This window comes from Ahaetulla prasina, chromosome 14 (assembly GCF_028640845.1).
Source record: "Ahaetulla prasina isolate Xishuangbanna chromosome 14, ASM2864084v1, whole genome shotgun sequence".
Lineage (NCBI taxonomy): Eukaryota > Metazoa > Chordata > Lepidosauria > Squamata > Colubridae > Ahaetulla > Ahaetulla prasina.
This window is the reverse complement of record NC_080552.1, coordinates 10,940,566-10,953,088: the sequence shown is the minus strand read 5'-3', so window position 1 is coordinate 10,953,088 and position 12,523 is coordinate 10,940,566. Positions and strand designations below refer to the sequence as shown.

At 46.6% G+C, this 12,523-nt stretch overlaps 1 protein-coding gene across 3 annotated transcripts in view; it reads right to left on the bottom strand.

Annotated features, from left to right (window-relative positions):
- Positions 1–12,523, bottom strand: part of CFAP70 (cilia and flagella associated protein 70) — a 56,454-nt gene that overhangs the window by 33,355 nt on the left and 10,576 nt on the right. For all 3 annotated transcript variants that reach the window (XM_058157477.1, XM_058157478.1, XM_058157479.1), the window contains 8 exons: positions 11,637–11,819; positions 9,586–9,680; positions 8,989–9,088; positions 7,005–7,157; positions 4,825–4,974; positions 3,943–4,023; positions 2,650–2,741; positions 587–647 (listed from right to left, as the gene is read on the bottom strand). In XM_058157477.1, coding sequence (XP_058013460.1) covers positions 587–647; positions 2,650–2,741; positions 3,943–4,023; positions 4,825–4,974; positions 7,005–7,157; positions 8,989–9,088; positions 9,586–9,680; positions 11,637–11,819 — 915 coding nt within the window. The remainder of the gene's footprint in view (positions 1–586; positions 648–2,649; positions 2,742–3,942; positions 4,024–4,824; positions 4,975–7,004; positions 7,158–8,988; positions 9,089–9,585; positions 9,681–11,636; positions 11,820–12,523) is intronic.

The window sequence follows — 12,523 nt, the reverse complement described above, 5'->3', positions numbered from 1 at the left end:
GCGATGAGGCTGAGGAAGAACATGGGCCAGTCCTGGAGGCTGGGGAAGGCCTGGATGAGGGCTCTGCGTTGGAGGCAGAGGTGGGGCCAGGGCCATCAGGGAGTAATGTGCAGACTCCGGAGCCTCCAGAGGCTGACAGTAGTGAGGCAGAGGAACAGGAGGAGCCTGTTCCTAATACACGCATGAGAAGAACTGCCAGAAGGTAAGAGCAGCTAAAGTAAAGAAGACGATTTGGGAGTGGGGCCAAGAGATGATTGGCCCCCTCCCATAAGGCTTAAAAGACCAGCAACAGCATTTGGGCTCTTTGCTGGAAAACAATGTTGATAGACTTGCTCCTTGTTTTGCTACATTTATTTCTTGTCAGCGTCTTCTGCTTTTGAACTTTTGCCAAGAAAAGCCTTTGGCAGTTGGCCTAATTAGACCAAGGTTGGTGATAAGACTGAAGAATTGTTATGAAGCTTTTGCTTTGATTTAGTTTGGAGGACGCTGAGAATGAGTTAATTGTCAGCTGTTCTAATAAAGTCTGTTTGTTTTTGAACTGATTGCGTCTAATACTACCTACTTGGGCCTGGGTCACAACACATACCTTCGTGGCTCCTGCAGTCCTTCGAGGGAGTGGTGGGTGTGGAGGAATCATCTCTTTCACTCTGAAAGTGTTGGAAGAAAGGACACAGGGGGATTGCTTTGATAATCTGACCGTTCATTTTGCCATCCCATTCATGGTTGGGCTGGGAAGTGGCTCAACAGGCTAATGCAGTCTGTTATTAACACACAGCTGCCTGCAATTACAATTACTGCAGGTTCAAGTCCCACCAGGCCCAAGGTTTACTCAGCCTTCCATCCTTTATAAGGTAGGTAAAATGAGGACCCAGATTGTTGGGGGGGGGCAATACAAGTTGACTTTGTATATAAGATACAAATGGATGAGACTATTGCCTTACACAATGTAAGCCGCCCTGAGTCTTCGGAGAAGGGCGGGATATAAATTCAAATTTAAAAAAAACAACAATGGTTTACTTTGAAGTCTGCTCTATGAAACTTAACAGGATCAGCTTGCAGAATGAACCCCGAAAGGATCGGGTGTTCATGTTGTTTCAACCTGGGATACAGATCGATGGAGATTCTCAGCCATCCAGGTCATGGTTGTCCCCAGGGTGCTTTTTCAAGAGGCAGCTGGACTTTCTCGGTTTTTTTAATTATTATTATTATTTTGTCAAGTACGTATTAGATAATATATATAAGTATAAGCATGAACTGCATACATAAAATGAATACAAAAGGAAACATTAGGAGAAGAGTGGTAGGCATGCTGGTGCTCTTATGCACACCCCTTACAGACCTCTTAGGAATGGGGTGAGGTCAACAGTAGACAGTCTAAGGTTAAAGTTATGAGGGTTTGGGGATGAAACCACAGAGTCAGGTTCTAGGCATTGACCAACTCTGTTGCTGAAGTCGTATTTTCCGCAATTGAGTTTGGAGCGGTTTACCTTAAGTTTGTATCTATTGTGTGCTCGTGTATTGTTGTGGTTGAAGCTGAAGTAGTCATTGACAAGTAGGACACTGTAGCAGATAATTTTATGAGCTACACTTAAGTCAGACCGAAGGCGGCGTAGTTCTAACTTTTCTAAGTCCAGAATTTTAAGTCTGGTCGCATAAGGTATTTTGTTGCAAGCAAACAAAATATTTTCACCCTCCTTGAAGACGTTTCACTTCTTATCCAAGAAGCGTCTTCAGTTCAGAAGGAGTTTCTCGAATGAGAAGCAAAATGTCTTTTTTTTTAAAAAAAATGAAGAAAGTCCAGTTGCTTCTTGAAAAAGCACCTTTGGGACAATCTGGGATAAGGTCTCCCCGCAGAAATTTTTGTAAAGGGCTAATTCAGCTGAGTTGTAAGCTTTGTCTGAGCAAATGGTGCTCTCCAGGGTCCTGAAATCTGGCTGGGCACAATGTAAGGTTGCGTGACCAACCTATCTTCTTGGGCTCATGATGAGATAAAGATTCAGTAAGACGCACAACCTTTGTCATGACTGATCCGGTCCAATATATACTGTAGAATGAATGGGATAAGCAAGGATAATGCCGGCCACTGACAGAGAATGAGCAGCACTACCAAAGATGCGTACAATCATAGGGCTGGGTGGGATCTAGGGGGTCTTTAGTCCAGGGATCTCCAACCTTGCTCCCTTTAAGACTTGTGGACTTCAACTCCCAGAGTCCCTCAGCCAGCAAAGCTGGCTGAGGAACTCTAGAAGTTGAAGTCCACAAGTCTTAAAGGGAGCAAGGTTGGAGACCCCGGACTAGAAAGACTGAAAGTATTTCTCCCTTCCTTTTCTTTTATTCTCCTAGGCCAGGGGTCTGCAAACTTGGCTCCTTGGCTGAGGAACTCTGGGAGTTGAAATCCACAAGTCTTAAAGGGACCAAGGTTGGAGACCCCTGGTCTAGCCCAACCCCATGCCTAAGGCAGGAGTCCTTATATCACCCCGGACAAACGGTTGTCCAATCTTTCCTTGAAAACCTCCAGTGATGGAGGATCAACAACTCTGAGAGGCAAGCTGTTAGCCATTGATTAATCGTTCTCACTATCATGGGAGTGTCAAAAACAGACTTTGACCCAAGCCCACTTATATACATATATCTAGATATAAAACTCACCGGCTGGCAAGTTCCTCAGGCAGACGCTTGGGCACCAAAGCTCTATCCAGCGTAAACTCTAACACAATAAAACTTCCGTTTTCTACATATTGCTGGAAAAAGAAAGTGGTTGAGATTTTTTTCAGGAGCATAACCCACATCCTAGAATGTTTCCAAAGCCATATATCTCCACCCCCCAAATTTATCCCAAACACATTAGGTTTCAATTAGGGGAATTTAAATCTAAACATCAGGAGAACAGCTAGGTTAATGTCAAGCCATTGCTGCAAGACACAGCAGAAGTAACTCAGTGATATGAGAGAGAAAGAGAAAAAGAGAGAAAGAGAGAAAGAAAGAAAGAAAGAAAGAGGGAGGGAGGAAGGAAGGAAGGAAGAAGCAGAGAAAGAAAGAAAGAAAAGAATGAAGGAAGGAAGGAAGGAAGGAAGGAAGGGAGGGAGGAAAGAAAGAAAGAAAGAAGGAAAGAAAGAAAGAAAGGAGGAGGGAGGGAGGGAGGAAGAGGAAGAGAAAGAAAGAATGAAAGAAAGAAAGAGGGAGAGAGGGAGAGAGGGAGAAAGAAAGGCAGAAAGAAAAAGGAAAGAAAGAGGGAGGGAGGAAGGAAGAGGAAGAGAAAGAAAAAAGAAAGAAAGAAAGAAAGAGGGAGGGAGGAAGAAAGGCAGAGAAAGAAAGAAAGAAAGAGAGGGAGGAAGGAAGGAAGGAAGAAAGAGGCAGAGAAAAAAAGAAAAGAAAGGGGGAGGGAGGGAGGAAGGAAGGAAGAAAGGAAGAGGAAGAGAAAGAAAGAAAAGAAAGAAAGAAAGAAAGAAAGAAAGAGGGAGGGAGTAAGGAAGAAAGGCAGAGAAAGAAAGAAAGAAAGAAAGAAAGAAAGAAAGAAAGGAGGAGGGAGGGAGGAAGGAAGGTAGAGAAAGAAAGAAAGAAAGAAAGGAAGGAAGGAAGGAAGAAAGAAAGAGGGAGAGAGGGAGGGAGGAAGAGAAAGAAAGAAAGAACGAACGAAAGAAAGAAAGAAAGAGGGAGGGAGGGAGGAAGAAAGAGAAAGAAAGAAAGAAAGAAAGAAAGAAAGAAAGAGAAAGAAAGAAAGAGAGGGAGGAAGGAAGGAAGGAAGGAAGGAAGAGGCAGAGAAAGAAAGAAAGAGAGAGAGAGAGAAAGGGAGAGGAGAGAGAGAAGGGAGGAATGCACTTCGAGGATATTCAGAAGCCCTCATTCACCGTTTTCACGTGGCTCAAGACCCATCCTTGAGTGTCCAGGTGGTATCTACAAATAGTGTACATTTGACATCTTTTTTTTAAACACTGGCTTTACCTGTCCTTCCAAGTTCTGGCATACAGACAGGGCAGCCTCTACTGTGATCTCGGATGTGTCCTTTTTCACAATATTGGATGGCTGAAGAGGAAGCCAAAAAAGGTCATTTCAGAAAAGCTTCTTTTGTTTGACTTCTGGGAGGGTGGGGGGGGTCACCTAATTTAAAATTGGCAAGAGGGATGAAATTGAAACTAAAATTGACGGTTCTTCTTTTCATCTGGGCTCTCTTGGGGCTGTGTGGTGCTTTGAAATCTATTCTAATCTATTCTAGAGAGCCGGTTTGGTCTAGTTGTGAAGGTGCTGGCCTAAAAAGCAGGAGACTGTGAGTTCTAGTTTCGCGTTAGGCATGAAGGCTCACTGGGTGACTGAGTCAATCACCAAAAGACTGGGAGTTCTAGTCCCGCCTTAAGCATGAAGCCTGGCTGAGTGACTCTGAGCCAATCACCAGAAGACTGGGAGTTCTAGTCCCGCCTTAAGCATGAAGCCTGGCTGAGTGACTCTGAGCCATCACCAAAAGACTGGGAGTTCTAGTCCCGCCTTAAGCATGAAGGCTGGCTGGGTGACTCTGAGCCAATCACCAGAAGACTGGGAATTCTAGTCCCACTTTAGGCATGAAGCCTGGCTGAGTGACTCTGAGCCAATCACCAAAAGACTGGGAGTTCTAGTCCCGCCTTAAGCATGAAGCCTGGCTGAGTGACTCTGAGCCAATCACCAAAAGACTGGGAGTTCTAGTCCCGCCTTAAGCATGAAGCCTGGCTGAGTGACTCTGAGCCAATCACCAGAAGACTGGGAATTCTAGTTCCGCCTTAGGCATAAAGGTTGGCTGGGTGACTTGAGACTCCTGTTCAAGAGGACTTGCACTCACTTTGTTGCCATTCTCACCTTCCTCATCATTAATTCTCGTTGCTTGTCATCTTTGATGTTTTTCCCGAGGATGCTTTTGGTGTGGGGACTGTACATTCCTATGGGTCCAAATTTATTAAGAACTGCCTGATGGCCCACATCGCGAAAAAGACTGAAGAGGCACTTGGTCTGAAACAAAAGGGGCACCAAGTGAGAATGAGGTCATCACGTTTGATGAGGGCCTCTGGTGGCTCAGACTGGTAAGACAGTCTGTTATTAACAGCAGCTGCTTGCAATTACTGCAGGTTCAAGCCCCACCAGGCCCAAGGTTGACTCAGCCTTCCATCCTTTATAAGGTAGGTAAAATGAGGACCCAGATTGTTGGGGGGGGCAATAAGCTGACTTTGTATATAATATACAAATGGATGAAGACTATTGCTTGACATAGTGTAAGCCGGCCTGAGTCTTCGGAGAAGGGCGGGATATAAAATGCAAATAAAAAAAAAACTTTTATTGTACCCTCTCTGAGGGAAATGAACACAGAACATAGAATTATAGCAGTGGCACCCAGACTTATATATACCACTTCACAGTGCTTCACAACCCTCTCTAAGCTGTTTACAGAGTCAGCGTCTTGCCCCCAACAATCTGGGCCTTTGTTTACTGACCTCGGAAGGATGGAAAGTTGAGTCAACCTTGAGCCGATCAGGATCGAATTCTTGATGGACATGTGACCCCCGTTTTGGTGCTAGTAGGTCTCCCTGAAGCCTCTTGAAACTAAAAATGGGGCACATGGGGGGAAGGGGACACTGCATCCTCCCACGCATGCGCGCATGACCCACCCCCACCCCCCGCGCATGCACGTGAGTCTCCCAGCAGATCCAAAAATCAGCTGGCGGGAGGCGCGTGGGCATGTGTGGTGGATCTGACCTGGGCATCGACTCACGTGTCCCAAGAGATGGCTCCAGGTGCCACCTGTGGCATAGGTTCACCATCACGGCCAAATACCATCCTAGACAAATGGCTTTCCAATCTCTTCTTGAAAACCTCCAGCAATGGAGCATCCACAACTCCAGTAGGCAAGTTGTTCCACTGATCAATCGTTCTCAGGAAACAGCCTGTTTCCCTACTTCTAGTGGGCCCAGAAGGCCTGAAAATCAGCTGTGTGCTGGAGCTGAACTCGCCCGTGCGCCTCCCGCCGACTGATATGGCTACACGTGTCACCTGTGGCACGCGTGCCCTAGGTTCACCATCACGGGACTAGGGCATCAGTATCCTTTACTTTAATGCCGAGAATGTTTCATTTTAAATGTTGTTGTTAGTTGCGAAGTCGTGTCTGACCCATTGTGATGCCATGGACAGCGTTCCTCCAGGCCTTCCTGTCCTCTATCATCCTCTGGAGTCCATTTAAGCTCACGCCGACTGCTTCAGTGACTCCATCCAGCCACCTCGTTCTCTGCTGTCCCTTTCTTCTTTTGCCCTCCATCGTTCCCAGCATTAGGCTCTTCTCCAGGGAGTCCTTCCTTCTCATTAGGTGGCCAAAGTATTTGAGTTTCATCTTCAGGATCTGGCCAGTCAGGGTTGATCTCCTCTAGGACTGATTGGTTGGATCGCTTTGCAGTCCAAGAGACTCGCAGGAGTTCCTTAGTCTCATTTTAAATACAACATTTAAAAACCGATTCGTCCTTTAAAAATGATTAAAGGCCTGGAGATTAAAATATATGAAGAACAGAATTGGATATGGCCAGTCTAGAGAAAAGAAGGACTAGGGGAGACATGATAGCAGTGTTCCAATATTTGAGGGGCTGGCACAAAGAAGAGGGAGTCAAACTATTCTCCAAAGCACCTGAAGGCAGGACAAGAAACAATGGATGGAAACTAATCAAGGAGAGAAGCAACCTGAAATTGAGGAAAAACTTCCTAACAGTGAGGACAATTAACCAGTGGAAAGATTTGCCTTCAGAAGTTGTAGGCCCTTCATCACCAGAGGTTTTTAAGAATAGACCAGACAGCCACTTGTCTGAAATGGTATAGGATCTCCTGCTTGAGCAGGGGGTTGGACTAGAAGACCTCCAGGGTCCCTTCCAGTTCTATTCTGATGGATTCTTCAAATGGCTTTCTGCTCTAAGCCTCCCAGAAGCAAGATGGCAATAACGGTTTCAAAGAAAATCTAAAGCAAGAGAATCTCAACCCAACAGCCACGCAAATGAAGCCGTTACCTTTTCAAACACTTCACTGTCGTGGTAAGGAAAAACTCGGAATGCTCCCCGGATCCGTTTCACCCCTGGATATAGCAGAGGAACCAAGCTGACGTAAGCCACGCCGTGAAAGGAAATTGGATCTTCTTCTGCTCCAGCAGTAGTGCCACCTCCCTAGAAAAGGTCAACGGAAATGATCATATTCCCTGGTTGATAGTTATAGCAGCCCGAATGAAGTATAGGTAGTTGAGTTATGGTCTTAATACAGGGGTGAAATCTACTTACCTTCCTTACCGGCTCGGAAGTGCATGCGCCATGTGCACGCCCCTCGTGCGTGCGCATCACATGTATGTGCAGATCTTCTGCGCATGTGCAGAACACATTACTTCCTGATTAAAACCAGGAAGTAATGACCATACGGGCGGGTGGGCGGAGCTTTGCTCCATCATCGCTACCGGATCGCCGAACTACCGGTCACGATCGCTACCGGAACGCGCGATTCGGTCCGATCCGGGAGCATTTCACCCCTGCCTTAATGGAGTTTGCTCATCCCTGTCGTAACCCGTAATGGTCGTATATCGGATCACTCCGTGTCTGATTTTACAATCTCTGTGTCTGATTTTACAATCTTTTTTTTTTTTTTGGCACCGCTCGTGAAGCAAACAGCATGGTGGTTAAGTCAGAGTTCTCCAGAATTCTTCTTTCTGGCTTTGTGGACCAGCTAGGAAGGGGGGCAGGGCAGGAGCTCCATCTGCATGGATCCATGCTTGTCAGCTGCTCATGCAAGTGAGAATGTGTGCGCGCTCATCCAGCACTTCCGTGGCCCAGTACCGGAGGGCTCAAGGCCCGTGGCCTGGGGTTTGAGGAACCCCTGGGTTAAGTCAACCAGTGGAAGCAAATATTAAGGGTTTTTTGGCTAAACCAGAGTAAAATGTGGTCGTATGACTATGGGATGCTGCAAACAGCTGCATTTTATCGGCTCAAGGCAGCAAACCTATTTAATGCTGAAGTGTAGTTCTATGGCTGCAGGATGGGAAAAACAGAATTTTAAATCTGAGTTGTAACTTCAAATGGTCACCAAGCTACTGGGCCATAAATCAAGGACCATCCGCAGCCAGAATCCCTTCTGTAGTATTTAAAAAGTCATTCATCAGGGTTCCAACAGATGCCCTAATTAAATCATGAGCCTTGAGCTAAGCTTCAAAAGAAATCCAGTTATTTATTAGGAGCTTCATGTCGGCACGTTCCAAGTGAAGCCAAGTCTGACCCCATGTAATTTACGGTCCAGGCTTGACCCTGTTTCCCCCCTTGCCCCCCCAGGGTGTGTCATCAGTCATATTTGCCAACAGAGCAATTTTGAGGGTTGTAAAGATCACTCCCCCTCGGGCCATTGTGGGTAACCTTGGGAGACAGCCTTGACAGGGATATGTCTGGAATGTGTTTTTGTTTTTGGCTGCCGGGCTGCTTCGCTGTAGCTGCAAGTTCGTGCTTTGAGAGTTGACATCATCTTTAGGTAGCCCATGTAAAACCATGCCTAACTTTAATCCTAGCAAACCTACTTTTACAGTAAAGAGAGAACCCAGAGTTGTGGTGAATGTGCTGGCCATGAAACAAGAGTTGATTAATTCTAGCCCACCCTCCCCTTTGGGCTTAAAGCTGGCTGGGTGACTTTGGGTGAATCACCATAAGATTGTGAGTTCTAGTCCTGCCTCAGCCATGAAAGCCAACTGGGTGATTTGGGGCCAGTCACCAGGAGATTGTGAGTTCTAGTCCCCCCTCAACCATGAAAGCCAACTGGGTGATTTTGGGCCAGTCACCAGGAGATTGTGAGTTCTAGTCCCGCCTCAGCCTTGAAAGCCAACTGGGTGATTTGGGGCAGTGAGAAAAACAGAAGGGAGGAGCATTAGTTTTGTTGCCTTGAGCTGATGAAATATTGTTTCAAAAAATAATAGTGAGGTTAAAACATAGCAGTAATGATGCTGATGCTGAAGAACTAGCACCTTACCTTGTCTCCTTTGCCAGCTTTGACTTTCGTGGATGTGACCAGCGGCACTCTAGTAATTTCCACAGGCCAACATCGACAGTCGGCAATCCGCCTGCGGAAGCTGCCAAACGGGAAGGGACCGAGAGCAAAACGGTTATAATCGCTCTGTAGTCTGATGCTCAAAAGGGCAGTATGCACATTTGTACCAACGTCACAAAGGTGGGAACATGCAGCATGGAGAGAAATGGAGGGAGGAGTGTTTCTATATGTTCACCGTCTTGTGTTGTTTATAAAAAAAAAAGAACAAAGCTGGGGACATAAATCAATCAATCGGTTGAATTTCTTGATGGACAAGCAAGCAGTAAATGTGCAAAATGCATGACAAATACCAGGACAAGCAAGCCTGTTGTAATGAGGTGTATTAATATTGATGCAGAGCTTTAGCTCGAGGAACTCATTAATAAACATGCAGCAAATCAAAATCAGAGCCAGTCAGAGAATTTGGAGAAGGCGAACCAGGGGTATGAATTGAGGGTAAAATTGCTCTTAATTGCTTGACTCCCCATAAATCATCCCATTAAGTTATGAATTGCTGGCGAATGACGTGAGTTTTCTCACCATAGCACAGCTATAGGATCCAGGTAGCAACGCCTTTCCAAGTCCCACATAATCCGTTTCTTAATAGTTTCACCCTGAATCCTGCTTTCCCGTTCCTTAAAAAAAAAAGAGAAAGAGACAGGGAGAGAGGGGGAGAGAGAGAGACAGAGAGAGGGAGAGGGAGAGCCAGTTAGGTGTAATGGGTAAGGCACAAGGCTAGAAACAGACAGACCAGGGTTTCCAGTCTTGTTTTAGGCACAAAGCTGGCTGGGTGGCAATTCCCCCAAGTCCCCCACCTTCCAGTCCTGGGAAGAAGAAGAAGGCATAAAAAAACTGCTTCTGAATATTTTGCCTTGAAAACTCCCCAGGGAGTTGTCTAGATAGCTTTCAGGAGTCAATACCGACTTGAAGACAAAGGAGGAGGAGGAGGGGAAAAGGACCCAGTCTGTTCAGGTCTAGAACTCAAGAGCTCAAGTAAATAGACTGGAACCAGTATTTGGTTTGGGGAAAAAATTAACAAGATACAGGAAGAGGAGGAGGGGGGGGGGAGGAGGAGGAGGAGGAGGAGGAGGAGGGGGAGGAGGGGGAGGAGGAGGAGGAGGAGGAGGAGGAGGAGGAGGAGGAGAAAAGAACCTAGTCTGTTCACGTCTAGAATTTAAGAGATCAGGTAAATAGACTGGAACCAGTATTTGTTGATGGACTAGGGAAAAAAATTAACAAGATACAGGAAGAGGAGGGGGGAGGAGGAGGAGGAGGAGGAGGAGAAGGAGGAGGAGGAGAAAAGGACCCAGTCTGTTCAGGTCTAGAACTCAAGAGCTCAAATAAATAGACCAGAACCAGTATTTGTTGATGGACTAGGGAAAAAAATTAACAAGATACAGGAAGAGGAGGGGGGGAGGAGAAGGAGAAGGAGAAGGAGAAGGAAGAGGAGGAGGAGGAGGAGGAGGAGAAAAGAACCTAGTTTGTTCACGTCTAGAATTTAAGAGATCAAGTAAATAGACTGGAACCATTTGTTAATGGACTAGGGGGAAAAATTAACACGACACAGAAAAACTAAAAAGAACAACAACTAATAGCAGGGGAAGTCTTTCTTCTGAAGAACGTGAAGAATGGTGGGGGGCACCTGGCCTTGGAGGAAGCTTGCCATTGTCTGATACGGCCTATTTTGCATAATGGAACTCACAATGGGATGGATATCATGACCATCCCAAATCTAGGCTCATCCTTGGCTGCTGGAGAAAAAGGACTCTAGGGAGAGAGAAGCCATTGGGTTGATCGAGTATGGTAGTTCTCACAGGCCCACAGGTAGGTGGAACAGGTGGGCAATTGGGACACTGCTGGTTGCAGACGTTCAACGGTATTACCAAAGGTGAAGAGAGCTAGGAATTGTAGCTGACCAACAACTGTGTTTTGGTCCGCCGGTGGCCTGTGGAGCTGGCAGCAGAGTCGGACAGTGAGGAGGCTGGGGAGGAACATGGGCCAGTCCTGGAGTCTGGGGAAGGCTTGAATGAGGGCTCTGCATCAGAGGCAGAGATGGAGCCAGGGCCATCTGGGAATTATGTGCTGACTCTGGAGCCTCCAGAGTCTGACATCAGCGAGGCAGAGGAACAGGAGGGAGCCTGTTCCCAGTGCGTGCATGCGCAGAGGTGCCAGAAGGCAAGAACAGTTAAGACAAAAGGGGCGACGTGGGAGTAAGGCTTGGAGATGATTGACCCCTCCCATAAGTCATAAAGGTGGAGCTAAGGGACATGAGCCTTTGCAGGAAGCAACTTTGTTCGTTCTGATCGGTTTAAACTCTGAAGCTCCATTTTGACTTTGTGCTCCATTTGGCCTTGCAAAGCTAATTGGCCATTAGGTCTTCGGCAGCGTTTCAAGGGAGATAAAGGTGGGTGCTTATCCGCCTTATCCCGAAAGACTGTGGCAGACTTCTGTCGGACTATTCACAACCTGCTTGGAACTCGTGGGACTAAGTGTGTGATTCTCACTGTTTCAGGAAGCCCTGGTCAAAACAAACTAGAGGACCACAACTCCTGTTCTAAGGAATCTGCTTCTCCAGCTTGGGCCATACTCACCTCTGGGGTATTCAGTTCTCCATCTTCCTCCTCAAAGGCCCCACCAACAATGAAAGCCTCTGGGATGTTCTGTCCTCCGGGAGCTAAAATGTTGGCAACTGGCCACTTCTTGGGCCGAGGCAGAGGTTCTCTCTCACCGCCAAGTTTCAGGGTCCCATTCTTGAACAGGAAGGGGCATTCTTTCTGGAAAGGTCCCAGGAAACATTTCTTGAATTCGCAGAGTTAAGAAGTCATTGATACATTGATTAAGAGCAAGCGGTTGCATTCTCACAACAAGTTCACCCATGACGTCAAACGTTTGCTTTGCTTGGTGCTTGCATGGACCAACCCATTTGGTTAGTCACTGTACACTGAGTTATGGAAGCTCAGATAGTGGCTTAATTTCTAATCAGGTTAAATATCTTCTGTGAACTCAGCCACTATATGGTACATGATGAAAAACAAATTGGACACAATCACATCTTGGAAAACATCCTCTAAAATAGTTACAGAAGGGGGACAAACTAAACCAACATGTATAAAAAGGTAAAGGTTCCCCTCGCACCATATATGCTAGTCGTTCCCGACTCTAGGGGGCGGTGCTCATCTCTGTTTCAAAGCCGAAGAGCCAGCGCTGTCCAAAGATGTCTCTGTGATCATGTGGCCGGCATGACTCAATGCCAAAGGTGCATGGGACGCTGTTCCCTTCCCACCAAAGGTGGTCCCTATTTTTTCTACTTGCGTTTTTTACATGCTTTTGAACTGCTAGGTTGGCAGAAGCTGGGACATGTCACAGGAGCTCACCCCGTTACGTGGCACAAGGCATTCGAACCACTGAACTGCCGACCTTTTGATCGACAAGCTCAGTGTCTTAGCCACTGAGTCACCGCATCCCTCAAAAAAACCTA